We start from the raw sequence: 27,406 nt of genomic DNA on the forward strand, positions 1-27,406 counted from the left end.
AGGGTTAAAGCAGAGGAGCTGCCTGCTGCCCCCCAGATGGTAGTTTGAGGAGAATTGCTGGTTGACTGGTTGCTTGCCCTTTAGGCCTTCCCCTTCTCCTTTATTCTTTTAACCTTCTTGGAACCTCCAAATCTGGGAGTGGAAGAAAAGCCAGGGGAGTGGGGGCCTTAGGCCTTCCTCTCCTGGACCAGTAGTGCTTAAACACCTAAATTGAAATGAAAAAGGAAATCCTCACTGGAAACAATGCAGCTGTTGTAAATAATTCCCGTCCTCTCTCAATTACTCAAACATCTTATTTGGAGCAGACTGTTATTTTAAGCAGACTGGAGTTGCTCACGTGGAGGCTATAATAATAAAGATAATACAATGTTTTATCTATATTGTAGTAAACTTTGCCACCAACAAATGTGTAGCTCTGGATGACTCACTATTTTTTAAGTTAATGAAATCATAGGTTAATGAAAATTGTTGACTGTGGTAGACATTTCCTTCCTTTTCATTTCACATGAAAAGTGGAGGTGGAAAATATAATTAAGCAAGAATATACTACATGTTTTCTACAACAGGTTTTGAGAGAACTTCTCAATGCCTTTTTCTTTTTCCTCTGCATCTACCCACATCCCATGAGCTAAATGGCAAGTGATAAAGATTTGTTAGTCTCAGACTAACCGACCATTTCCGATCAAGAAGGAACTTCAGATACAATCTAGTGTCCAGCCCTTCTCATTTTCCAGTTCTGGAAACCCAGATCCAAGAGTCAAACTAATTGTCGCAGGATGCTCAGTGAGATAGTGGCACACCTACGAGTGGAAAGAACCTTTGATTTTCACCTTGTGCTCCTTGCAGAGACGAAACTGATCATTGGTGGCTCTTTTAGCCAGTGACATGCTACTACTTTATGTTCACTTTGGGGTACAGGACAAATGTTTTAGTAGCAGTAGACACCCCTCTCCCTGCCCCAGTGTTTGCTGGCCTTCGTGTTCTGTTTGGATCTTTCATATACCCACTAAGTGGTGTCCTAATTTAGAAACTTTGCTGTGAGACTTTAGATAGGGTTAGAACCCTGCCTTAACTGAAGCAAAAGGAGCCAAGTAGAGTTGACCCATAAGAATGCTGAAATAATTTGGGTAAGTGTTAGACCTTAAGAGTTAAATATCAAGGGAAAATTTAATTCATGAACAGAAATGCTCTAGTTAACTTCAAATGCATAAAATATTTTTATACTTCATTTTCTGGAATCTTTAAGAATATATGTTGGGCCTGTGGTATGAACAGACTTTAAGCACTTGAAGCTTCTATTGAAGAATGTAGGGCTCCTTGTTGTGGCTGGAGAGTGGGATGGAGGACACAGAAAGAAGGGAGATATAATTAATCTTGTGAATAATTACTGTTGTAAGAGGTTGTAAATAATAAACATACTTTACTACAAGTTCCCAAAATTAAGGAAAAGGAGAATATTCTTAAAATGAAAATTCATAGGTATCAGCTGTATGGTTTGGATGTAAAATGATTGGTTTCTGTGTTTCCAAATCCTAACAGAGTAACTGTTCAGTGGTTCCAGATGTTTCTGATAAAAACTTGGAATTGTCACATCAGCAGCAGAAGCACAGAACTACAGACTCAGTCTTCTGTGGAGAGTGCTGAACAAATCCAGAGGGGAAAGCAAAACAGACTCTTGCCCCGCCAGAGTATGTGTTCCCTACCCAGAGAATTTGTTCTCCAAGAAGGAACAAAATACTCAAGGACAATTCCAAATCCTTTTAATATGTTTATGTGTACAGAAAAAGTAGGAAGTCTCGATTTCCAGCCTGTAGCACAAAGCCAGCAGATCATCAGAAATACAGAAATTAATCTGTTTGTCTCAAAACAGTAATCTCGGCCATTCCAGACAATTGTATAACTTTGAAAGAGGTTTCTAATTATATAAACTTCTTGAGGACAGAGACCTTGTTCTTTGTTTCTTTTGTTTGCCTTTGCTGCAAGGCACAAAATATCTGTTAAATCAGTATAGATTATTTAAGTCAGGAGTTACTTGAGGTTGGGAATAGAAAGGCTCTGTGGCGATTAAAGCATCTATGATCCTTAGGGAGATGCCTGGAAACCTTGGAAGCAGGAAACATTTGATTCTAATTAAAACAGAAGGGAGCGGCAGTGAGGAATAAACCATATTGAGGACAGAGGGGTGGCAGCTTTGTGTTTATATGGGGAGGAAGGAGAGTTCTAAATTATTGCTTGGTGAAAGTTCATACAGAAAAGATAATAAACTATCCATTTTTCCCTACACTAAAGCCTAAAGGACCTTTCGATTTGTGCCCTAGACCACATAGTTTCAGAGTAGTTGTAAATCCCCGGCCAGGTTCCCACCCTTTTGGTAAGCCTGAGCTAGAATTTTATTTACAACTTTCTAATCTCTCTCTAATCATCTGTTTCTACTGTTTCCCATCGTCACTCTAATGAAAAGCAACATCTGGTTCACTGTCCACGTTGGTAGCATCACAGAGCTAGGCTCACTGGGGGCGTGTGGGGAAGGGGAGGGGCTGTCTACCTCCCTGTGGTGGATGGAACAGTGTGGGACTGGGCTCAGTGGCTGCGGTGTGTTAGGTAGAGGGGGAGATGCGTACTAGCAGGATTGGCTGCCTTGCTCTCCTTTGAGCTGGTTAGCTACTTGAATGCCTGGCCAGAGGAAATGGTGACTCATCTGACCTTCTCTGCCCCTTTCATAGCTCCTGGAAAGCCTCATCCCCAGCTCTGTTTGTGATATTGACAGAAATTTAAGTACTAAATCTCTTTTTTCTTTCCACTTGTGATGTTTGAGTCCCCTCATTGACACTCTAGCCAAGGACTCCTCTGGCCACTTGAGGAAAATGCCAGCTGCCTAATGCTCCTAGAAGGAGAACATCTTTGGAGTTTTCCTTTCTCCACTGTTCCCTTTTTGTCCCCCTCAGTTCCTTTTCCTCCTTTCCCTCCCAGATCGTTTATGACCCAGGTAAGAAAATGAATTCTGGAACAGGTCTGCCCCTGAGAATCTTGGCTAGGGTGGGGCTGGAGGGCTCTTGGATAGTAAGAGAGCGGGCGCACAGAGTGGTAGAGCCACAGTCCGGGCACAGTTAATGTGAGTGGTGGCTTTCACGGGGGAAGAAGTCCCAGGCAGGCGACTCTTCTTAGTCATACAACGTAAGGACACACGTGCCTATCATTCTACTCCTTTCCTCTAAAATTTTCTTTAAAGTGCTCCTCCTACCGCCTCCCCATCCCTCCCTTCCTCTCCGCCAAGAAAAAAAAGCTGACCTCTTGAAGATTTCTAAGCCTTGTCAGTCACTTCTGTAACCCTTTCTGGATCCTGGAAACATAGCCCTGAAATATTGGCTAGCATTTTTCTCATTAAATCACTGACTTGCGTTTGGCAGGGAGATGCAGTGTCTGCCTTGTGTAGTTTCAATTTCCCTGATTTCGTGGAACAGATAAGTGTGTTGAACTTGCCTGTGGTGTTTACGATGACACCCCCTCCCTTTATTACCATACCTCCCCCTACATCAAAGCGCTTGGGGTGCATCTGGAAATGCCTTACAGAGCCTTTTTCATAGGGAACAGTGTGAGGAGGAGAAAGGGGAGGAGGAGGAAACGGGTTGGAAAAGGAAGCCTTGTTTTTCTCTTCTTCGTCTGTGGATGAATCACGTTCCCACCACTGCCGTTAGGTTTTCAAGCCTCCGAGGCTGCTGGCTCAGGGCTGAAAGGGCAAGTAGTGACGTTCCTGAGAGGCAGGGAAAAGGGGTGAGGGGTCTGGGCTAGGGAAGGGCCAGCGCCCAAGAAGGGAGGGAGCAAGAAGGAAGGAGTGGTCTGTTGTTTTTTTTTTCCCTCCTTTCGCTCTGCTGTCATTAGATATTTTCAACTGAAATCAGGACCAAGCCCTACCGCCTGGCGAGCAAGAGGCTGACTAAAGACTCTTTACTTTGAACAGAATCTCGGAGCTTCAACTTTTTTTTTTTTTTTCCTGTAAAGGAAAAATTGATTTTCCTTGTCTTCGTTTTTGTTTTATAAGCAAGAAGAGGATTTAATGAGAGAATATTTTCCTATCATCCCTTCAAATTAGAGTTGTCTTCCCTTCTTCTCTCTTTCTCTTTTCCTGACAGAGTACATACTGGATTTTTATTGCCTGCTTTGGTCTATTCCACCACGTGCGTCAGCCATTATGTGTAGCCGGTTAATTCTTAATTTTTCCACTGGAATTATCGCCAGTGATGGAAATGGTGTGTGCTTCTCTTTCGGTCAAGATCTGCCTAAAGTATATCATCTGGAAGCATTTATTGTTCATATTGTGAATTATAAATTGTAAATTCATCATCCCAGTGCTCTGAAGTTGCCAGGAAGTTCTCAGTCTGTTCAAGGAATTGGGATTCTGCTTGGTTTTCTTTAATTCAGTTTTTGACCCTTTGAGGGTTTTCTACATAGAGGAGTCTGGAAGTCATAAATCCTTCCAGCTCACGGTAAGAAACTTGGAGCTCTGGACTTGCGGGAGTGCAGTGGTCCCCCAGGTTGACAGTGGGTACATCTCCTTCATCTTACTTCCTCTCTTCTGCATTTGGACAAAATGTATGAACGGCACAAGAGGCGCTACAGCCTATGTGACATCTCCAAGGTGGACAGGACTGTGGACGTGGTGTTGCTGAAGGTAAGGGGCCACACTCCATCCACTCCAAAGCTCTCAGGCTCTTCTGTCTCTGAATCCAGTAGCTGGATTGCCTGGCCCCCCTGTATTGGGAGTACGTCTGAGAAGTGTGTGTGTGTGAATGAACAGTGGGGAGTGCTGGGTTGGGTTGGTGATTTTAAGGTTCTTAGCAGAATATCTGAACAGAAACAGTGGGGACTTCAGAATCAGCATTGAGCCACTTACTGTTTCATTGTCATTTTACTTGCTTTAAAATGGATTCTTATGCTCAGGAGAACCTCATACTCTTGAAAATCACAGACGGAGAAATTCACCTTCAGAGCTGCCCTTTCCCAGATGTCTGTGTCCCTCTGTCCCTGTCATCCCCATCCCTCTCCTCCCAACCCCAGGCCCCCATCTGGGGGGATATCTTTCTCTGTCAGTCTCTCTCCCTCTGCCTCTGTCTCTTTGTCTTTTGCTTGAGTCTTTTCTATCTGTTGTTTCTGCTGTCTCTCCTCACAGCTCTGAGGGGAAAGATAGACAGTACTTATTTCCTTTGGAAGGATCTCCGGTCAGTCTATTTATTAAAGTGGCAAAGTGGCCCCTTTGGCTTGGTTTGACTGCTTTTCAGGTCTAGCCTTTGAATGTTAATAGCTGTATTTGTTTGTTTTCTTCCGGTAGTGATGCTGGGTGTCTAAGCAGGATGGGGGCGGAGACTCTGGATGGCTGATTGCTCACAGAAGGCATCCTTGAATCTAAAATTAGTAAGGACTCCTCCAGCCATAAGATGGGAGTCTGGGAATGTTGGACGACTCAGGGAGCACTTTTTGGAAGTTTAGCAGTTTTCCGGCAAAGGCAAGGGAAATTGGAAGCCAAGCAAGTGCTTCACAGTTGCCAAGAGAACCTCAGTACCTGGACTTGTGAAGGTGTGGAGCCAGGGGAGTCCAGGCAAAGTAGTAATGTATCGCCCTGGTCAGGGAAATAGTGGAGCTCTTGTACTGATTTATCAATTCAGTGTATTACTTGAGACTCCTTAATTCTTTTCATTGATCCATTGAGGCCAAGAAACGGCTCAGAAGGCTAGACACAAAAGTCAATGAAATAACACTACCACACTGGATGAGGGGCTAGGTGGAGGAGTTGTGACTGTGGAGGGAGTGGCGTCTGTCCCTCCATGATCGCTGTCAGGTGGTGGTTTGATGTGCCAGGCCGAGGCTGAGAGCAGTGGGCAACTTGGTATTTTGAACTTGATCTGAGATATTATTCATTTTGGTTTCTCTGAAATGTGATTTCCACTGTGAAATCACAGTGATGTTTTAAAATTTTTCTCCTCATGTTTAGGAGAGCCTAGTTTTTAGAACCTTCATATGCTTGACTCTTTATGATTTTACCTGTCTGGGGGAAAAAGAAAGAAGGAAAAGAGGGGAGGGAGGATAGAAAATCTCAATCTGAGTATCACAAGGAGTATGGTACATTTAAAATAGTGCTAAAATGTTCAGTACTCTTCATTCTCATGGGGCATGAAAGCCCTCAGGAATGGGGCTAAATTAGCACAGGCTTCTTGGCTTCGTAGATGCTTTTACAGTTTTAACAAGACACTTTTATGTATGTTGTTTCGTTTGAGACTGACTGGTCAGGCAGCAATGGTTCCCCCACCTCTTCATATGAAGAGACTGAGGATTCTCCTGAGCCAGGGTGAGGAACGTAAAGGACTTGAGTGATGTGATTTTTTTTCCGCAAGGCCACAGCTAATAAAGGACATAATTAGGTTTTTTTAAGATGTACCTGTGTTTGTATTATTTTTTTCACCATACGGCCCTTACGCAATGAAAGATTTTCAGTAGAGGAAACTTCACTTCTCAGAAAGTAAGCACTTATTACAAATAAGGAAACACAAAGAATCCTGAAAATACGCTATTTCCAGTTTGAAATGAGATGGGTGAGTTTGGTGCTGATTCTTTGCTTTGGAGACAGAGAAGGTGACATCACTGAGAGCTCTACATGAAAACTATATTAATGACCTGTTCGATGTCAGACGTGCTAGGTCCAAGGGGCACGTGGGTCTTTAAGGTCCTCGTATTGCTTAAAGACAGGCAGTAAATAGAGAAACAAAAAGTACAAATTACTGTTAGTGATTTGATAGAAATAAACAGTGTGCTCTATGGGAATAATGGGAATAATATTTCAGTTAGAGGATCTTTCTGAGGTGCTGACATTTAAAAAACTGTACTCCAGAGGATAAAGAGATGCTGGAGCTATACCATGGGAAGGCGTTCCAGAAAGAAGGAACGGCATATACAGAGGCCCTGAGGTAGGGAAGAATGGGCAGGGCCATTGTGATGAGAAAATACTCCGCAACCGGGGTGGAGTCATAAGCAGGCCCTGGAAGGGCTGGGCCTTGACAGCCATGGTGAGGAGTTTGCTTTGCTTAGATATGTTACTTCTTTATTTTTTTAGAAGATCATTCCAGCATGTGGGAGTCTCTTAAGCTGCCGTTATGGTAGTCCAGGCATGATGAAATGGCTTTGTGGTCTGAAGTGGTAATAAGTGGATGGGTATGAGTTACAGGCATTTAATTTTTACATCATTCCTAGTATTTGTCTCATTTTACATATGGAAAAACAGATTCAGATAGTCAGTAATTTTCCTAAGTTCTCACAGCTCACACATAGTAGGTAATAGGATGCAACTCCAGATCTGATTGTTTTCAAAGTTCATGTTTTTTCTTGCTACCCTAGGTCTCCTCTTTGAGTCAGCCAATTCCTCTTATTGCATGAATATGTATATCAATTTTTATTTATATATATATGTATTTTTAAAAATCAAACTTTTTCTATTGGAAGAAGTCTTAGAAGTTATCGCAAGCACTTTTTTTCCCAGTGCGGGAATTCGTTCTGCAGCACTTTGGACAGGTGCATGATCTCATCTAAATTCATTTTGCCACACAATTTTTAGAATGATTTTTAGTCATTCAGAAGTGGTCTCCAGTTATCTTCCATTTTGAATTTGTGTCTTTAATCAATGGTTGTTGTTTTTTTTTTAACATCCTTATTGGAGTATAATTGCTTTACAGTGGTGTATTAGTTTCTGCTTTATAACAAAGTGAATCAGTTATACATATACATATGTTCCCATATCTCTTCCTTCTTGCACCTCCCTCCCTCCCACCCTCCCTATCCCACCCCTCTAGGTGGTCACAAAGCACCTAGCTGATCTCCCTGTGCTATGCGGCTGCTTCCCACTAGCTATCTATTTTACATTTGGTAGTGTATATATGTCCATGACACTCCAGTGCCACTATTTTTTTTTTAATAATTATATTGGGTGTATATGCCACTTCAGTTCTCAAGTGATCCATGTATATTTTCTTCTTTTCTGTGGAAGATTGCTTTATTTTATAGTAAGGAGTTTGTAATTTTTTCATCTACTCACTATATCTAAACAGTGTCCCTCATTCGTACTAAATGCGCAGTAAGTTTTGTTAATTGAATGAGTTAATCTTTTAATATTTGTTCATGTTATGCAAACTATACTTAATGTACTGATGAGATTGGGGTAAGAACAGAGAGATGAATTATGACAGTCATCACAAAATTTAGATTGTGAGCCCCTATCCCTTTGGTATCACACACATTTACAACTCCGGTCCCTCCCATTGGCATCTGAATAATTCACTGTAGATTAACTTCAAGATTCTGATCCTCTTTTATATACCCATACTTTCTTGGGCTTATTCCACATTCTGATCCGTTCCCTTTGTCAGTTCTGTACAGTTAGTTTCATGGCAGCTTTTCTGCATCAAAGCCATCTCTTAGGATTTCCCTAAGGCTGGGCACACTGGTCTTTATCCTCAGATCAGCTCTTGCTTCCCACCATCAGCCCCCAGCATCCTCTGAAATCTTACCTACTTTCTGAATTTTTTTCTAAATAATAAGGTGTAGGTTGATAGTATCCTTTGGTCACCCATGCCGCCATCCCCCAGCCCAGTACACGCACACACACCTTCTCTTCCTCACCATATTGGTTACCCCTCTCCCCCAGTGCATATATGCCTTCTGGCCTTACACGATCGTTAAGTGGTTGGTAACTATGAATCATGTGCACAGAATGGGATAAGAATTTTAATTCTTGGCAGAGGCCCTTTGGTATCAACATGCCCATTTTCCTCAGCATACTTCAAAAAGCTAGTGTTGACCTCACAAGTTGGTGAATGATAGGACCCTTTGTCTGACGCGGTTCAGTAGCTAACTCATGAGTGCATTGAGTAAGAGACCACTCCTAACACAAGAGGATACCAAGTATCTGGAACTTACTGCTAAACTAGCAAACCAGAAAGAGGGGAGTCGGAATCTAGGATTAACTGCTGACTTAAACTGATTTTAAATGTACAGGGACCATTTCTGTTTTACTAGTTTTATTACTTTGGGTACCTGGAAAAACGTTGCCTACTAATAATAACATGAGTTTTCATGTTACTGATGATTTATTGAGAACTTACTTTGTCGCTAGTAATTCAGAGTATCAGATGAATGGTTAAAAGATTTGCAACCATGTTTTGCGTGCATTGAATAAAAATGTTCACAGAGGAGGATGACCCCCTCCCCGTCCTTGATGTTTGGGCAGGCCGCCTGACCTCATTAGCGAAAGCGCGGAAGGAGTAATTTGTCTTTAACTTCAGTGTCATTTTCCAGAGAAGTACACATCCTTTAAAAAGTTTACTTGCTTTGAGACACTTCCATGCTGCTTCACACAAAAGACATAAGGAGTCTAAGGATTGAAGACAACTATGCCTGTCTGCTCAGTTACACTCAGATTCCCTGAAAAAACTCTGACTCAAGTGTTGGCTTCCATGTCCAGATGGAGGGGTTTTTGCTTCCTTTTGTTCAGCCTTGTAACTCTGGCTAGATCTCCTGAGACAGTTGCAGAGGAAGTAAATACAGGCAATGGCTGGGAAGGCTGGGTGTAACCATGAGCTGTATTATTAGGATGTTCAGATATAAACAGTAGCAGAAACACTGCCAAAAACAAGAGTTCTCTCTCCACTGAAAATATGTACAACTCTATTTTCAGACTGATGGGAACGCAACTTAGGTGTGGTTTAAATAATCACAAGGGATCCCAGTGTTTGTGACAGGAATGAAAAATTACCAGGATGGGTCGACATTTCTTTTGAATTAACTTCTCTTATCCCGTGTTCCATGTGCACTATAACTCACCAGGACTTTGGATGTTCAGTACATGTAGTGTTCATGGTCTGGTTGTCATGGAGATATAACATGGACAAAGGACTAAGTTTGTGTTTTAGCAAAAGAATCATAAATGGAGTCAGAGCCAGGAAGTGGTTTTTGGTAACTTATTCCTCCAAAAGATGTGGATATTTAATGGCAAAATCTGTTTTCCTCATTTCCAATTACTTGCTAAGCAAAATTTCAGAATCATTTTGAACTGTTTCCTCTCCTAACCATTCAATCAGTTGCCAATCCTGTATTTTGCTAATAATTCAGAGATTCCATAGGGCAAAACCTGGGATAAAGGGGCTTACTATTAATCATTATCTTTGTTTTTCTCTTAAGCTCAAATTATTAGCAATCTCAACACTGCTGTTTCTTTCTAGTCTGTCTCCTAATTCTGCTGGCGATCAGAATCTTCTTCCAAGTCTAGTCTCAGAGCTGGCTAAGAAGAGTGTCGGTAGTACAGAGAACCAGGTCATCATCCAGTAATACAGAAACCTGAGTCTTAGCAGTCACCTTTTGGAAAAGAGACTAATATGAGAAGAGGTGTCTTATCATGTATATAATCAGGGCCTGGCATTTTCTCTGGCCCATAGCAGGCACTCTGAAAATGTTTCAAGTGGAGCTACGTAGTGTGTGTGGCCTTTAAGTTATCTCATTGTGTGAGTGAGAAACAGGGGGGTTGTTGAAAAATAGAGTCAAGACCAGGGTAAATTTATCTGTCACATCAGTGATTCTGAAACCGGGCAGAAGGAGGGAGAGATGTTTTGTAATCCAGTTTATATCTTAAACAGCTTACTTACATATAATAAGCACAGTATTTTTCACACATGAATATGATCTGCTTGGTGTTGCTATTACTGTATAGAGGATGTGGTTGAAAACGCTGATACATATTTTGACATTCTTTCCACACTCCGTGCATAAGGAGTTTGTCTTCTGGTTAATGGCATTGACCATGATTGGTAGCATCTGGCCCAGATTACCAGTAATCCTTCTGACTGGGCTGCCCGTCTTCTTTTCTCTGAACAAGCTCGCTTCTCTCTAACTGCTGCACACTCCCTTTTGTTTTGGTCAGGAAAATATACATAACATAAAATTTACCACATTTAAGTGTACAGTTCAGGGGCATTAAGTACATTCATATTGCTGTACAGCTATTATATTACCACTGTCCATCTCCAGAACTTTTTCATCTTTGCGAACTGAAACTCTGTAGCTGTTAAACAATAACTCTTCATTTCCCCCTTCCCCCAGTCCCTGGCAACCACTATTCTGTTTTTTGGCTCTATGAATTTGACAACTCTAGGTATCTTACATAAGTGGAATCATACAGTATTTGTCCTTTTTGTGACTGGCTTATTTCACTTAGCATAAGGTCTTCAGGGTTTATCCATGTTGTAGCATGTGTCAGAATTCTCTCCTTAGTTTAAGGCTGAATAACATTCCACTGCATGTATGTACTACCTTTCGTTTATCTGTTCATCTGTTGATGGCCATTTGAGTTGTTTTCCCCTTTTGTCTATTGTGAATATTGCTGCTGTGAATGTTGGTATACAAATATCTGTTTGAGTTCCTGCTTTCAATTCTTTTGGGTGTGTACCCAGAAATGGAATTGCTGGATCATAAGGTAATTCTGTTTAAGTTTTGGAGGAACCCCCTTACTGTTTTATACAGTGACTGTGCCGCTTTACATTCTCAAGAGTTTGCATGCACAAAGGTTTCAGTTTCTCTGCATTCTCACCAACACTGGTTATTTTCTGGAGGTGGTTGGTGGTGGTGGTACGTGTGTCTGTGTGTGTGTGTTTAATAACAGCCATCATAAGACGGGTGTGATGTGGTATCTCACTGTGGTTTTGATTTATTTGCATTTTGTTAATCCACACTCAATTTTATGCTGTTTATGTTTGTAATAAGCCAGCTTTCTAAGCTGCTTCATCTGTAGATGTGTGTTATCTAACATGCATGCTGCCTTCAGTGTGTCTTTTCTCTTGGTGTGTTCTGCCTCTATACTCTCTTACACATTCTATTCACCTTTTACTCAAGAACAGATGAAGCCAGTTCCAACCTTTCTCTCAATAACCATACCTTTGTTTAACCGTTTGGAAGACATCTTAACACTTAAAACTCAACACAGTCAAATAGAAGGCACCATCATCATCCCCTCTGGATATTCTGAGTCTGTTAAATTTTGGATTTTTGGTTCCTCTTTCTCTCTCATTTCTGTGGGTTCTGCCCTTTGTACCAATTTGCTGACCTGCTGCTGCTTCTGTGCTCCAAAGGCCATGTCCCCAGTCCAGGCACACGCTGTCTCCAGACCAGAGCAGTCTGGGCCCCTCCCGACTGGTCTTGTGTGTCCTGGATGTCCCGTGCTGCTTCTTTTCCTCCCCACTGTCCGATTTTATCTGTACATTTCTATAGTTGTTTTCCTAGTATAATACTGATTTTTTTCCACTCCCTTGCTTATATAATTGGGGAGAGGGGTCCACCCTGGTAGAGAACAAAGCCATATCTCCCATTATTCTTCTTTCCTCAGTTTATACTTCTGGACACTCTTGGGCTTTTTGTGCTCCTCAAAAACATGTAAGGAAGAGTCTCTGCTCTGAGTTGTAAAGCTGTGCTCCAGAACCACTGACATACATGCATGTTTCTGGGAAGGGGGTCCGTGGCTTCCCTCAGATTCTTGAAGGAGTCTGTGCACCAAAGGCTGTGCACTCCAGCTCTGAAGCGTCCTGTTTGCTCATCCTCTTTGTCACGTGGCTGGAGTGCCCTGCCTTACCATCTCTCTCTTTTAGGAACACCTCCCCCCCTGTAGGGCTTACCTCATATACCACCAGCTTTGTTAATAAGCTTTTCCCAAATCTCTGAGCCAGAAATTATCTTTTTTTTTTAATACTAGAGACTTCCTTACCTCTCTGGGTTTCAGGTACTAGTTTACCTATTGTATTTCACAAACTAGTCTGTTTCCGAACCTGTAGTCCCCAGTTTGTGGAGTTATTTCATGGGGTCTGATAATCCTTAGACCCGTATGGTTATACGTGTGTCATCCTGGGATGTGGAGGCAGATGTAAACCCTTGACATTTTAAAGAGGTCCCTCATACTTTAAAACTGTGGGACCTATTATGCCAGTTGTCATCAGGATCATGATTTGTCTTTCTATTGCTGTACCTTGACACTGGTCCTTGCCTAAAGTGGGTACAGTACTCCCCAAAAGCTGACTGGCCAACGTGTGAATGAATCAGCAAGATAGTTCTAGGAAGACTTGTTATGCTAGATTTCCCCCTCCTTTCCTGGTGAGGAAGTCTTTGATTTACCTGAAATTTACTAATTTTCAGTATAGGTTTTACTTTCAGTGTTTGTGAATGAGTCCTAATTCCAAAGAAGGAACTGACTGGAACTGCGTCATTGCCAGATTTCCTGAAGTTTTTTGTGTACTTAGAGACAGTGAGCCTTCTCAGCACATCATTGGTAATTAACTGTTAGTGATTGAAAATGCAGACTCCTTGAAATAGACAAAGCCAAAACAAACAAAAAACATTTCTTTCAATTACAGCATTTCATTGTTCGGAATATCGGCACCCACACTACCATATATTAGTTGTTGCATTATGATAATACTTTATTTTTAAAATATTTTGGTCTAAATTGAACGTTGACTCTATTTTCCAACAAATCTTCTTCAGAGATGTTAAATGCACTTTGCCAGACTTATCCAATTTCATATTGCTATTAAAATTGTTTAAACAAAACTTGAATTCTGAGACAAAATTAAGAATAAGAAGAGACATTTGCAGGGGTGGGGAAAGCGCTGGACTGGAAGTGAGGAAAACTGGGTCCTCACTCTGTCTCTAAGTGCTGTGTTACCTCCTTTGAGTCTCTTATTGAAGGGGGATGTGCCCCCATCCCCCTTCAATGGAGCTAGTAAAGGGAGGCAGAGTGATAACCCTGAAGTTTCTCCCAACTTACAGTTCTCTGTAAAATCATTGATGATAAGGAATTCAAAGATTATTCGCTAAGCATCTACCATCTACTCATTGGGAGATCTGTGGAATAAAAGATGGGATTCAGTTCTCAAGAAGCTTACAGTCTTTTGAGCAGATAAAGTTACCAGTACAATATAGTCCACACACAACTATACCATCCCCAAATCTAGCCGCACTGAGTGTGTGGCCTCTTCTCGAAAGTGGTAGCATGCCTCCTTGTGGGACAGGAGAAAGGTCAAATCTAGGTGACAATATTTTGCAAACTTTAAGGTACCATGAATTTAGAAATATAAGGAGATGTTTTACAGTTTTAATTCTGGTATCACCTGTCTTGTTAAAACTGTTCTTTCCAAACTCACCACAAACCTCACAGTTGCCCAATTCAGTAACTTCCTTTCAAAAATTTATCAGTTTTGACTTCTCAGCAGCAGTTGGCACTGTGGACCTACCTTCTCTTTTCAGCCCTCTGCTTCTTTAACTTCTGTGAAACTCATCTCTCTGAATTCTTCTGCTTCTACAAGGGCATGGCAATCTCTGACCTCCCCCCTCTATATATTGTGCAATGCCTTGTATGAAGTGAAAGAGAAGAGTTGTTATTCTGGCGCAGTGTCTCTGTATGTTGCATTTGTGACCTGGGCAGAAATGTATAAAGCATTTCAAGTATGGTTTGTCGTTAAGAGTATCGCATTCACTCTAATTCCCATGTATGTTGGTCACAGCACACCTTGGCCAAGTCAGCACACATTTCAGTGCCTGATGTGTGCAAAACGCTATGGAACGCTTATTTACTTAACATTTCCATGTCTCTCTCACATAAACTATGAGTTCTTTGAGGACTCAGTTCTTTTACTACTTCTGCTTTTAAGGCTTGACACAATGTTTTGATACACAGAAGGTTTTAGTACTTTTTTTTTTTAAGTATTGAATTTATTACAATATTGCTTCTGTTTTATGTTTTGTTTTCTTTGGCCACACGGCATGTGGGATCTTAACTCCCGGACTAGGGATCAAACCCGCATCCCCTGCATTGGAAGGCAAAGTCTTAACCACTGGACTGCCAGGGAAGTCCCTATTTAGTACTTTTTTTTTTTTTTAAATAAAAGAAGGAAGGAAACAAATCTGAGGGTGCTTAGCATTGTGTCTTTATAGAATCTTCATTTCCTAGAAAGTAACCAATAGATTAAAAAATATTTTCCATTTTAAAAGAATGGAAGTTTGGAAGTATATCTCATATAGTCATATGAGGTACCATTCATACCTGCTAGTTTGGCTACAACCAAAACACAGACAAGAACAGTAACAAGTGTTGGCAAGGGTGTGGAGAAATTAGAACACTCATATGTTGCTAGTGGGAATGTCAAATGGTGCAGCCACTCTGGAAAAGTCTGGCAGTTCCTCAAAATTTTAAACATAAAGTTATCATATGACACAGCAGTTCTACTCCTAGATGTATACCCAAGAGAAATGAAACACGTCCACCAAAAACTTGTATATGGTTATTCACAACAGGATTATTCATAACAGCCAGCAAGTGAAAATAGCCCAAATGTCCATCAGCTGAAGAATAAATAAATAAAATGTGGGCTTATCTATACAGTGGAACATTATTTGGCAGTAAGATTAAGTACTAATACATGCTAAGACACGGATGAACCTTGAAAGCCTCTTGCTAAGTGAAAGAAGCCAGTCACCGAAGACCTCATAATGTACAATTCTATTTATATGAAATGTCCAGAGTAGGCAAATCCATAGAGACAGAAAGTAGATTACTGATTGCCTAGAACTGGGTTTGGGGTGGGTTGTGACTACTACTCAGAGTTTCTTTTTGGTGCCATGAAAATATTCTAAAATTAGTTAGTGATGATGGTTACACAACTCTATTAAATGGGTGAGTTTTAGAGTGTATGAATTACATTTCAATAAAGGTCCTAAAATGCAAAATTACACACACACACATACACACACAAAATGCACTGTGGTATCCTGGATTGGATCCTGGAACAGTAAAGAAGATTATTGGAAAAATGAATGAAATCCAAAGTCTGTAATTTAATTAATAGTAGTGTACCAGTGTTGGTTTCTTAGTATTGACAAATGTACTGTGATTATGTAACATTGGAGAAACTGGTGAGACCCTGTGTATGATAATTCTGTACTATCCAAGTTTATAAAATTTTTTAAAAAGTAACACAGTCATTAAAGAAAATTCAGGAAACTATAGAAAAATTAAAATGGATATTAGTTGTCTCTTGATGATTATTCAAGCATAACCACTCAGTGAAAGATTGAATCAGATTAGAGTTTTTCACCACATAGGTGTGATCATATCGAGAGATTTTTGGCTGCCACTGTGTTATAAGCATTTTAATACTGTTTAATATAGACTCATTTGTCAAAACGTGATGGGTCTGAGATTTTACCCTGCTTGTAAGGTACCAAGTTAGCCTGACAATTTCATGGCTGCTGGCTGAAGTCACGGAACTCCTGGGTCAGAGACAGATGAATTTATTACTCATCGTTCAAAAAGCACCATGAGCATCAGCTTCTCGTTGGTTCTTCTTGCTTCCCTAGTCTCACGGGGGCAATACGGAGGGGCCCAGGTAGATGCTCTGTCACAGCTGAGGAACCCCAACCTTAGGAAACCTGAATTTTTACATTGGGCAGTAAGCCTACCTGACCTTTGCTCTGATTCAACACATCTGCCCTTTGCTTCAGAAAGAAACAATATCTCTATCTTCCAAGGCTGTTTGATACATAGACATTCTTGAAAAGATAGTCTAGAACAAAAGGACAGTCAGTGTCCTTTGCCCACAAGACATGCAGAAAAAGGGGAGACCCATGGGGAATTGCCTCCCATCACTAATATATTCTCATCATTGTTATTCAGAAATTAGTGTATTTAGTTAGAGGTTTGATTTAATTTTAATTTCTTCCAGTATTATATATTATTTTAAGTAATACTCAAATATTTATGGATTATTTACATTATATGTTATTTTGCAAGATGTATAACTCACTTTCTGTAACACACAAATGCCTAAAATTACATGAAACGTGTAGAGTATTAGTTCCTCAAATATTGAAGGCAAGAATGTTCGGTTTACTTATTGGCTATGGAATGACGTGTGAAAAGGTGATGAAAAACATTTTCAGATAAAGAATTTTAACGAAGTTTCCTAAAATGTTGACTGAAGAGGTGTTGAAGGTCATGGAAGGGGAGAGAGCAATGTCCTGATAATTCAGAGCGGCTTGGCATTCTTCGCTGTTTAAAGGATCTGCTTTTTTATTTCTGTTACCTATTTAAATTTGTTGCTGTATTCATGGAGCAAAAGTACAGCAATTCTGGACTCTTGCTTTTCCTGTTAACAGAGAAACTTACTTCACTGGAAGTGAACTTTGGCTCATTTCAAATGAGTTGCAGTTCACAGTAAGAAAATCCTTCTCTAAATGGAAGATTTTTTAGTTTTAAAGAAAATTTGCTGTTTCAATTCTTTGAAAGATGTGGATAGGTGGATTTGAGGTTTCTTCCTTAGGCATAGTCAAATCGCATTTTGAAAGGGGCTATTTTGCATAATCCCAGGGAACCTGCTGGAGATTCTTTTCCATTCAAGATCACTTTCAGATTTTTGGCATCATTTTGTAACACCAGGAATTGAAACATTGATGGCCCCTGGTCCCCACCTCCTCTCCTCTAATGTTGAAAGAGCTGAAACGAGCAAATGATTTGGTTTTTTTGTTTCATGGTTATTTGCAAGCAGCCTAATTCCTTGCATTTCTTCTTTGTCACACAGTTGTAATTTGACAGAATGTCCCATAGCTTTCTACCTTATCCCACGTAGCATACTTTGTAAAACTGTTGGTCCTTCTCACCAATATAGTTTAGTATCTTCTCACCAAAGATCAGAAATTTATCAGTAGGTACACATGACATTGTAGAAACCGTTAAGTAAAATCATCTTTGAGCATTATAAATATTCAACTACTTGGTAATTTGTTTGGATACTCCTACTTATATTGTTTAGAATCCACTGACGGTTTCATTGTTAATGAAACTAGAGGATTATAATGTTAAGGTGTTTGGGAGTGGTGAAAACTAAAATATAATATTATACTTTTGGGGATACATTTTTTCAGCTTTATTGCGATATAATTTATATACAATAAAACTCACCAATTTAAGTTCACAGTTTGATGAGTTTTGACAAATGTTGAATTGTGTAATCACTGCCACAGTCATGTTAGGAACATTTCCATCACCCCTACAGTTCCCTCCTGTCCCCTTGCAGTCAGCATCTTCCTCCAGTCCCTGTTAATCAGTAATATGCTTTCTTGTATTAATTTCGCCTTTTCTAAGGTATTATATAAATGGAACCATACAGTAGGTAGTCTTTCTGTCTGGCTTTTTTCTTTTAATTTAACATAGTGATCTTGAGATTTGTCCATGTTGTTTGTATCAGTAGTTCATTCCTTCTGATTCTGAGGCTATTGCAATGAATGATATATCACAATTGATTCATCCATTTACCCATTGATGACGGTCTGGGCTGTTTTCAGTTTGGGGTTATAATGAATTAAGCTGCTATGAAATCCCAGTAAAAGTCTTTGTGTAAAGGTATATTTTGATTTGGGGGGTGGTAAATACCACAGTGGGATTGATTGCTATGTTGTCTATAAATATATGTTTGACTTTATAAGAAACTGCTAAACTACTTTCTAAAGTGACTTACTATTTTGCATTCTCCCAGCAATGTTACCAGTGTTTCAGATGCTCCATCTTTGGCAGCACTTGGAATTACCAGTTTTTAATTTTAACCATTTGAATGGCTATAGACGGTTATTTCCTTGTGGTTTTAATTTACTTTTCCCTGATGATTAACGGTGTTCAGCATCTTTTCCTGTGTTTATTTGCCATTCATAATCTTCTTTGATGAAATGTTTATTCAAATCTTTTGCCTATTTGAAAAAGCATGTTTGTCTTATGGCATTGTAAGAAGTTTTGTTGTTGTTGTTGTTATGTATATTTTAATATTCTAATTACCAGTCCTTTAGAAGATAGATGTTTTGTAAATATTTTCTCCCAGTCTGTGGCTTGCCTTTTCATTTTCTTAACAATGCCTTTTGAGGAGCAAGACTTTAAAAGAATTTTGACGTAGTCAAATTTACAAGTTTCTTTTCATGCTTTTTTAATGCATGCTAGGAAATCTTTGCCTAACCCAGTGTCACAAAAAACATTCCCCTGTTTCTTGTAGAAGTTTTGTTGTTTTTTAGATATATATTGAGCTCATTTTTATAGACAATATAAAGTTTGAGATTTGGGGGAGATTTATTTATTTTCACATGAACACCCAATTTTTGCAACATCATTTGTTAAAAACCTATTCTTTCCTCATTGGAATACCTAGACATCTTTGTCAAAAATGAATAGGTCATATCTGTGAAGGTCTATTTGTGGATTCTCTCTTGTTCTTTCGATCTGTATGCCTGTATTTATACCAGTACCAAACTGGCTTTATTAATATAGCCTTTTTAAAAAATAAATTGATTGATTTTTGGCTGCGTTGGGTCTTCGTTGCTGCGCATGGGCTTTCTCTAGTTGCAGCGAGCAGGGGCTACTCTTTGTTGTGGAACACGGGCTTCTCCTTGTGGTGGCTTCTCTTTGTTGCATAACATGGGCTCTAGGCGCACGGGCTTCAGTAGTTGTGGCACGCAGGCTCAGTAGTTGTGGCTCGCAGGCTCTAGAGCACAGGCTCAGTAGTTGTGGCGTGTGGGCTTAGTGGGATCGTCCCGGACCAGGGCTTGAACCCGTATCCCCTGCATTGGCAGACGGATTCTTAACCACTGCACCACGAGGGAAGAAGTCACAATATAGCTTTTTCTTTATTTCTTTTTTTTTTTGGGGGGGGGTATGGATTTTATTTAATGTTTGTTTGTTTGTTTGTTTAGTTTAATTTTAGCATTCCAAAAGCTAAAGCTATTAACAATACAAAAACAAATACTTCAGTGAACTAAAACCTTCACTATCTCTACATTTTGGGAAATTATCCAAACTTCTAAAAGTACTTTGTTTTTTAAATTTATTTTTTTATACAGTAGGTTCTTATTAGTTATCCATTTTATACACATCAGTGTATACATGTCATTCCCAATCTCCCAATTCATCCCACCACCACCCCTGCCACTTTCCCCTCTTGGTGTCCATACGTTTGTTCTCTACATCTGTGTCTCAATTTCTGCCCTGCAAACCGGTTCATCAGTACTATTTTTCTAGGTTCCCCATCTATGCGTTAAGATACGATATTTGTTTTTCTCTTCCTGACTTACTTCACTCTGTATGACAGTCTCTAGATCCATCCATGTCTCTACAAATGACCCAATTTCGTTCCTTTATATGGCTGAGTAATTCCATTGTATATATGTACCACATCTTCTTTATCCATTCGTCTGTCAGTGGGCATTTAGGGTGCTTCCATGACCTGGCTATTGTAAATAGTGCTGCAGTGAACATTGGAGTGCTTGTGTCTTTTTGAGTTACAGTTTTCTCTGGGTATATGCCCAGTAGTGGATTGCTGGGTCATATGGTAATTCTATTCTTAGTTTTTTAAGGAACCTCCATATTGTTCTCCATAGTGGCTGTATCAATTTACATTTACACCAACAGTGCAAGAGGGTTCCCTTCTCTCCACACCCTCTCCAGCATTTGTTGTTTGTAGATTTTCTGATGATGCCCATTCTAACTGGTGTGAGGTGATACTTCATTGTAGTTTTGACTTGCATTTCTCTAATAATTAGTGATGTTGAGCAGCTTTTCATGTGCTTCTTGTCCATCTGTATGTCTTTTTTGGAGAAATGTCTATTTAGGTCTTCTGCCCAGTTTTGGATTGGGTTGTTTGTTTTTTTAATATTGAGCTGCATGAGCTGTTTATATATTTTGGAGATTAATCGTTTGTCCTTTGATTCGTTTGCAAATATTTTCTCCCATTTCTGAAGGTTGTCTTTTCGTCTTGTTTGTAGATTCCTTTGCAAAAGCTCTTTGCAAAAGCTTTTAAGTTTCATTAGGTCCCATTTGTTTATTTTTGTTTTTATTTCCATTACTCTAGGAGGTGGATCAAAACAGATCTTGCTGTGATTTATGTCAGAGTGTTCTTCCTATGTTTTTCTCTAAGAGTTTTATAGTGTCTGGTCTTACATTTAGATCTCGAATCCATTTTTAGTTCATTTTTGTGTATGGTGTTAGGGAGTGTTCTAATTTCATTCTTTTACATATAGCTCTCCAGTTTTCCCAGCACCACTTAATGAAGAGACTGTCTTTTCTCCATTGTATATCCTTGCCTCCTTTGTCATAGATTAGTTGACCATAGGTGAGTGGGTTTATCTCTGTGATTTCTATCCTGTCCCATTGATCTATATTTGTTTTTGTGCCAGTACCATATTGTCTTGATTACTGTAGCTTTGTAGTATAGTCTGAAGTCAGGGAGTCTTATTCCTCCAGCTCCGTTTTTTTCCCCTCAAGACTGCTTTAGCTATTCTGGGTCTTTTGTGCCTCCATACAAATTTTAAGATTTTTTGTTCTAGTTCCGTAAAAAAATCCCATTGGTGATTCGATAGGAATTGCATTGAATCTGTAGATTGCTTTGGGTAGTATAATCATTTTCACAATGTTGATTCTTCCAATCCAAGAACATGGTATATCTCTCCATCTGTTTATATCATCTTTAATTTCTTTCATCAGTGTCTTATAGTTTTCTACATATAAGAGTCTTTTGTCTCCCTAGGTAGGTTTATTCCTAGATATTTTATTCTTTTTGTTGCAGTGGTAAATGGGAGTGTTTCCTTAATTTCTCTTTCAGATTTTTCATCATTAGTGTATAGGAATGCAAGAGATTTCTGTGCATTAATTTTGTATCCTACAACTTTACCAAATTCATTGATTAGCTCTAGTAGTTTTCTGGTGGCATCTTTAGGATTCTCTATATATCGTATCAGGTCATCTGCAAACAGTGACAGTTTTACTTCTTCCTTTCCAATTTGTATTCTTTTTATTTCTTTTTCTTCTCTGATTGCTATGGCTAGGACTTCCAAAACTGTGTTGAATAATAGTGGTGAGAATGGACATCCTTGTCTCTTTCCTGATCTTAGAGGAAATTCTTTCAGTTTTTCACCATTGAGAATGATGTTGGCTGTGGGTTTGTCATATATGACCTTTATTATGTTGAGGTAGGTTCCCTCTATGCCCACTTTTTGGAGAGTTTTTTTTAATCATAAATGGGTGTTGAATTTTGTCAAAAGCTTTTTCTGCATCTGTTAGATGATCATATTGTTTTTATTCTTCAGTTTGTTAATATGGTGTATCATGTTGATTGATTTGCATATATTGAAGAATCCTTGCATCCCTGGGATAATTCCCACTTGATCATGGTGTATGATCCTTTTAATGTGTTGTTGGATTCTGTTTGCTAGTATTTTGTTGAGGATTTTTGCATCTATATTCATCAGTGATATTGGTCTATAATTTTCGTTTTTTTTAGTATCTTTGTCTGCTTTTGGTATCAGGGTGATGGTGGCCTCATAGAATGAGTTTGGGAGTGTTCCTTCCTCTGCACTTTTTTGGAAGAGTTTGAGAGGGCTTGGTGTTAGCTCTCCTCTAAATGTTTGATAGAATTCACCTATGAAGCTATCTGGTCCTGGACATTCGTTTGTTGGAGGATTTTTAATCACAGTTTCAGTTTCATTACTTGTGATTGGTCTATTCATATTTTCTATTTCTTCCTGGTTCAGTCTTGGAAGGTTATACCTTTCTCAGAATTTGTCCATTTCTTCCTAGTTGCCCATTTTATTGGCATAGTGTCGCTTGTAGTGTCTTAGGATGCTTTGTATTTCCGCAGTGTTGTAACTTCTCCTTTTTCATTTCTAATTTTATTGATTTGAGTCCTCTCCGTCTTTTTCTTGTTGAGTCTGGCTAATGGTTTAACAATTTTGTTTATCTTCTCAAAAACCAGCTTTTAGTTTTATTGATCTTTGCTGTTGTTTTCTTTGTTTCTATTTCATTTATTTCTGCTCTGATCTTTATGATTTCTTTCCTTCTACTAACTTTAGGTTTTGTTTGTTCTTCTTTCTCTAGTTCCTTTAGGTGTAAGGTTAGATTGTTTGAGATTTTTCTTGAGGTAGGCTTGTACTGCTATAAACTTCCCTCTTAGAACTGCCTTTACTGTGTCCCATAGGTTTTGGACCGTCTTGTTTTCATTGTCATTTGTCTCTAGATATGTTTTTATTTCCTCTTTGATTTCTTCAGTGATCTCTTGGTTATTTATAATGTATTGTTTAGCCTCCATGTGTTTGTTATGTTTTTTTTCCCTGTAATTGATTTCTAATCTCATAGCGTTGTGGTCAGAAAAGATGCTTGATATGATTTCAATTTTCTTAAATTTACTGAGGCTTGATTTGTGACTCAAGATATGACCTATCCTGGAGAATGTTCCGTGCACACTTGAGAAGAAAGTGTAATCTGCTGTTTTTGGATGGAATGTTCTATAAATATCAATTTAATCTCTCTGGTCTGTTGTGTCATTTAAAGCTTGTGTTTCCATATTAGTTTTCTGTTTGGATGATCTGTCCATTGGTGTAAGTGAGGTGTTAAAGTCCCCCATTATTATTGTGTTACTGTCGATTTCCTCTTTTATAGCTATTAGCAGTTGCCTTATGTATTCAGATGCTCCTATGTTGGGTGTATATATATTTATAATTGTTATATCTTCTTCTTGGATTGATCCCTTCATCATTATGTAGTGTCCTTCCTTGTCTCTTGTAACATTCTTTATTTTAAAGTCTATTTTATCTGATATGAGTATTGCTATTCCAGCTTTCTTTTGATTTCCATTTGCATGGAATATCTTTTTCCATCCCCCCACTTTCAGTCTGAATGTGTCACTAGGTCTGAAGTGGGTCTGTTGTAGACAGCATATATATGAGTCCTGTACTTCTATGCATTCAGCAAGCCTGTGTCTTTCGGTTGGAGCATTTTAATCCATTCACGTTTAAGGTAATTATCAATATGTATTTTTCTGTTACCATTTTCTTAATTGTTTGGGGTTTGTTTTTGTTGGTCCTTTTCTTCTCTTGTGTTTTCCACTTAGAGAAGTTCCTTTAGCATTTGTTTTTTGGTGGTGCTGGTTTGGTGGTGCTGAATTCTCTTAGCTTTTGCTTGTCTGTAAAGCTTTTGATTTCTCTGTCGAATCTGAAGGAGCCCCTTGTCAGGCAGAGTAATCTTGGTTGTAGATTCTTCCCTTTCATCGCTTTAAATATGTCATGCCACTCCCATCTGGCTTGTAGAGTTTCTGCTGAGAAGTCAGCTGTTAACCTTATGGGAGTTCCCTTGTATGTTATTTGTCGTTTTTCCTTTGTTTGCTTTCAGTAATTTTTCTTTGTCTTTAATTTTTGCCGGTTTGATTACTGTGCATCTCAGTGTGTTTCTCCTTGGCTTTATCCTGCCTGCAACTCTCTGCACTTCCTGGACATGGGTGGCTATTTCCTTTCCCATGTTAGGGAAGTTTTCGACTATGATATCTTCAGGTATTTTCTCGGGTCCTTTCTCTCTCTCTTCTCCTTCTGGGACCCCTGTAATGCGAATGTTGTGTTTAATGTTGTCCCAGAAGTCTCAGGCTGTCTTCATTTTTTTTCATTCTTTTTTCTTTATTCTGTTCCATGGCAGTGAATTCCACCATCCTGTTTCCAGGTCACTTATCCGTTCTTCTGCCTCAGTTATTCTGCTGTTGATTCCTTCTAGTGTATTTTTTATTTCAGTTATTGTATTGTTCATCTCTAATTATTCTAGGTGTTTGTTCTTTAATTCTTCTAGGTCTTTGTTAAACATGTCTTACATCTTCTTGATCTTTGCCTCCATTTTTTTTCCAAGGTCCTGAATCATCTTCACTATCATTATTCTGAATTCTTTTTCTGGAAGGTTTCCTATTTCCACTTCATTTAGTTGTTTTTTTTGGGTTTTATCTTGTTACTTCATCTGATTCATAGCCCTCTGCTGTTTCATCTTGTCTTTCTGTGATTGTGGTTTTTGTTCCACAGGCTGCAGGGTTCTAGTTCTTTCTGCTTCTGCTGGTCGATGAGGTTATCTGTGAGGCTTGTGCAAGTTTCCTGGTAGGAGCGACTGGTGACTGGTGGTGGGGAGTGCTGGGTGTTGTTCTGTTGGGCAGAGCTCAGTAAAACTTCAGTCTGCTTGTCTGCTGATGAATGAGACTATCTGTGAGGCTTGTGCAAGTGTCCTGATAGGAGGGACTGGTGGTGGGTAGCACTGGGTGTTACTCTATTGGGCAGAGCTCAGTAAAACTTAAGTCTGCTTCTCTCCTGATGGGTTGGGCTGGGTTCCCTCCCTGTTGGTTGTTTTGCCTGACGCAGCCCAACACTGGAGCCTACCCAGGCTCTTTGGTTGAGCTAATGGCAGACTCTGGGAGGGCTCACACCAAGGAGTACTTCCCAGAACTTCTGCTGCCAGTGTCCTTGTCCTCACGGTGAGGCACAGCCACCCCCGCCTCTGCAGCAGACCCTCCAACAGTAGCAGGTAAGTCTGGTTCAGTTTCCTATGGAGTCACTGCTCCTTCCCCTGGGTCCTGATGCACACACCACTTTGTGCGTGCCCTCCATGAGTGGAATCTCTGTTTCCCCCAGTCCTGTCCAAGTCCTGCAGTCAAGCCCCGCTAGCCTTCAAAGTCTGATTCTCTAGGAATTCCTCCTCCCGTTTCCAGACCCCCAGGTTGGGAAGCCTGATGTGGGGCTCAGAACCTTCACTCCAGTGGGTGGAATTCTGTGGTATAAGTGTTCTCCAGTTTGTGAGTCACCCAGCAGTTATGATATTTGATTTTATTGATTGCGCCCCTCCTGCCGTCTCATTGTGTTGTCTTTGGATGTGGGGTATGTTTTTTGGTGAGTTCCAGTGTCTTCCTGTCGATGATTGTTCAGCAGTTAGTTGTGATTTCGGTGCCCTCGCAAGAGGGAATGAGCGCAGGTCCTTTTACTTCGCCATCCTGAACCAGTCTCCCAAAAAAGTTTTTATATATAGTAAGTCTTGAGATCAAGTAGTGATGAATTGGGGAGAATTAGCAATTTAACAGAATTGAGTTTCCTGATCTATGAACATGGTGTCTCTATTTAAGCATGCTTTCATTTTTCTCAGTAGTGTTTTGCAGTGTTTAGAGTACAGGTCTTGCTCATATTTTATTAAATTTATGCCTAATTATTTTATATTTCTTGAGGCTATTGTAAATTATATCATTTTTGTTTTTAACTTTAATTTTTAATTGTTCACTCCTAATATATAGGACTAGTATTGATTTTCTTTTGTACATTGACTTTATAACCTTCAGCTTTGCTAAACTCGTTTATTCTAGTAGCATTTTTGTAGATTCCTTGAGATCTTCTCCATAGATAATCATGCCATCTATGAATAAAGTAGTAAAACTACTTCTTTTCTACATCTGTGCATTTTATTTCTTTTTCTGCTTTACTGCATTGACTAGAACCTCCTGTACATGTTGAATAATGGTGCTGAGAAGTGGACATTCTTGCCTTGTTTTTGATCTCAGAGTGATGTATCAGGATTTTTTAAATAGATGGCCTTTATCAGGTTGAGGAATTTCCTTTCTGTTTTCAGTGTTCTATGAGTTTTAGATGTTGAATTTTGCCAAATTCTTTTCTGCATCTCTTGATAATCATTAGTTTGTGGGAGGTTTTGGTCTGTTAATAAATTGATTTTCAAATATTAAACCAACCTTATTTTACTGGGATAAATTTAGTCACGATGTTTATCTTTTTTCTATATTGCTGGATTCAGTTTCCTAATTTTTGCTCAGGATTTTTTCGTCTATGTTCCTGAGGATATTGATTTATAATTTTCTTATGTTTTTGTCTAGTTTTGGTGTCAGCGTAATGCTGGGCTTATAAAATGAGCTGTATGTTCCCTCCTCTTTTGTTTTCCTTAGGAGTTTGCTATTATTTCTTCCTTAAATGTCTGGTGCCATTCACCTCTGAAGTCATCTGGGCCTGGAGTTTTCCTTACAGGAAGGTTTTAAACTATGTATTGAATGTCTTTAATAGAATAAGGGTGTTCAGATTATCTGTATCTTCTTGAAAGAATTTTGGTAGTTTGTGTCTTTCATGAAATGCTTCCATTTCATCTAACTTGTATTTCTTGTTAGTAATATTGATATTTCCCTATTATCCTTTCAGTGTCTGTAGGATCTTTAGTGATGTCCCCCTTTAAATTCCTGATACTGGTACTTTTTAACTTAGAATTCTTTTCTGGTCAATCTAGTTAAAGTTTTACTGATATCAGTAAACTGATCTTCTAAGGTTCCAGCTTTTGATCTTATTGATTTTATTTTTCTATTTTCTCTTTCACTGATTTCTTCTCTTTGTTTTACTTACCATGTTTGCTTTGTGTTAATTTTGCTCTCTACGTTCTTAAGGTGGAAGCCTAGATTACTGATTTGAGACATTTCTAATACAGGGATTTAATATTATAAATTTTGCTCTAGGCATT

General features: G+C 39.3%; 1 protein-coding gene across 16 annotated transcripts in view; it reads left to right on the plus strand.

Annotated features, from left to right (window-relative positions):
* The window catches only part of AKAP13 (A-kinase anchoring protein 13), a 346,588-nt gene that overhangs the window by 222,209 nt on the left and 96,973 nt on the right, over positions 1-27,406 (plus strand). Inside the window, exon 1 of one of the 16 annotated variants that reach the window (XM_059058821.2) lies at positions 3,654-4,669. The exons of the other annotated variants lie outside the window; for them this stretch is intronic. Coding sequence (XP_058914804.1) covers positions 4,589-4,669 — 81 coding nt within the window. The 5' untranslated portion in view covers positions 3,654-4,588. Of the gene's footprint in view, positions 1-3,653; positions 4,670-27,406 lie in introns of those variants that run through there. 16 annotated transcript variants of the gene reach the window in all.

The sequence above is a fragment of the Kogia breviceps genome, chromosome 3, assembly GCF_026419965.1.
Source record: "Kogia breviceps isolate mKogBre1 chromosome 3, mKogBre1 haplotype 1, whole genome shotgun sequence".
NCBI lineage: Eukaryota > Metazoa > Chordata > Mammalia > Artiodactyla > Physeteridae > Kogia > Kogia breviceps.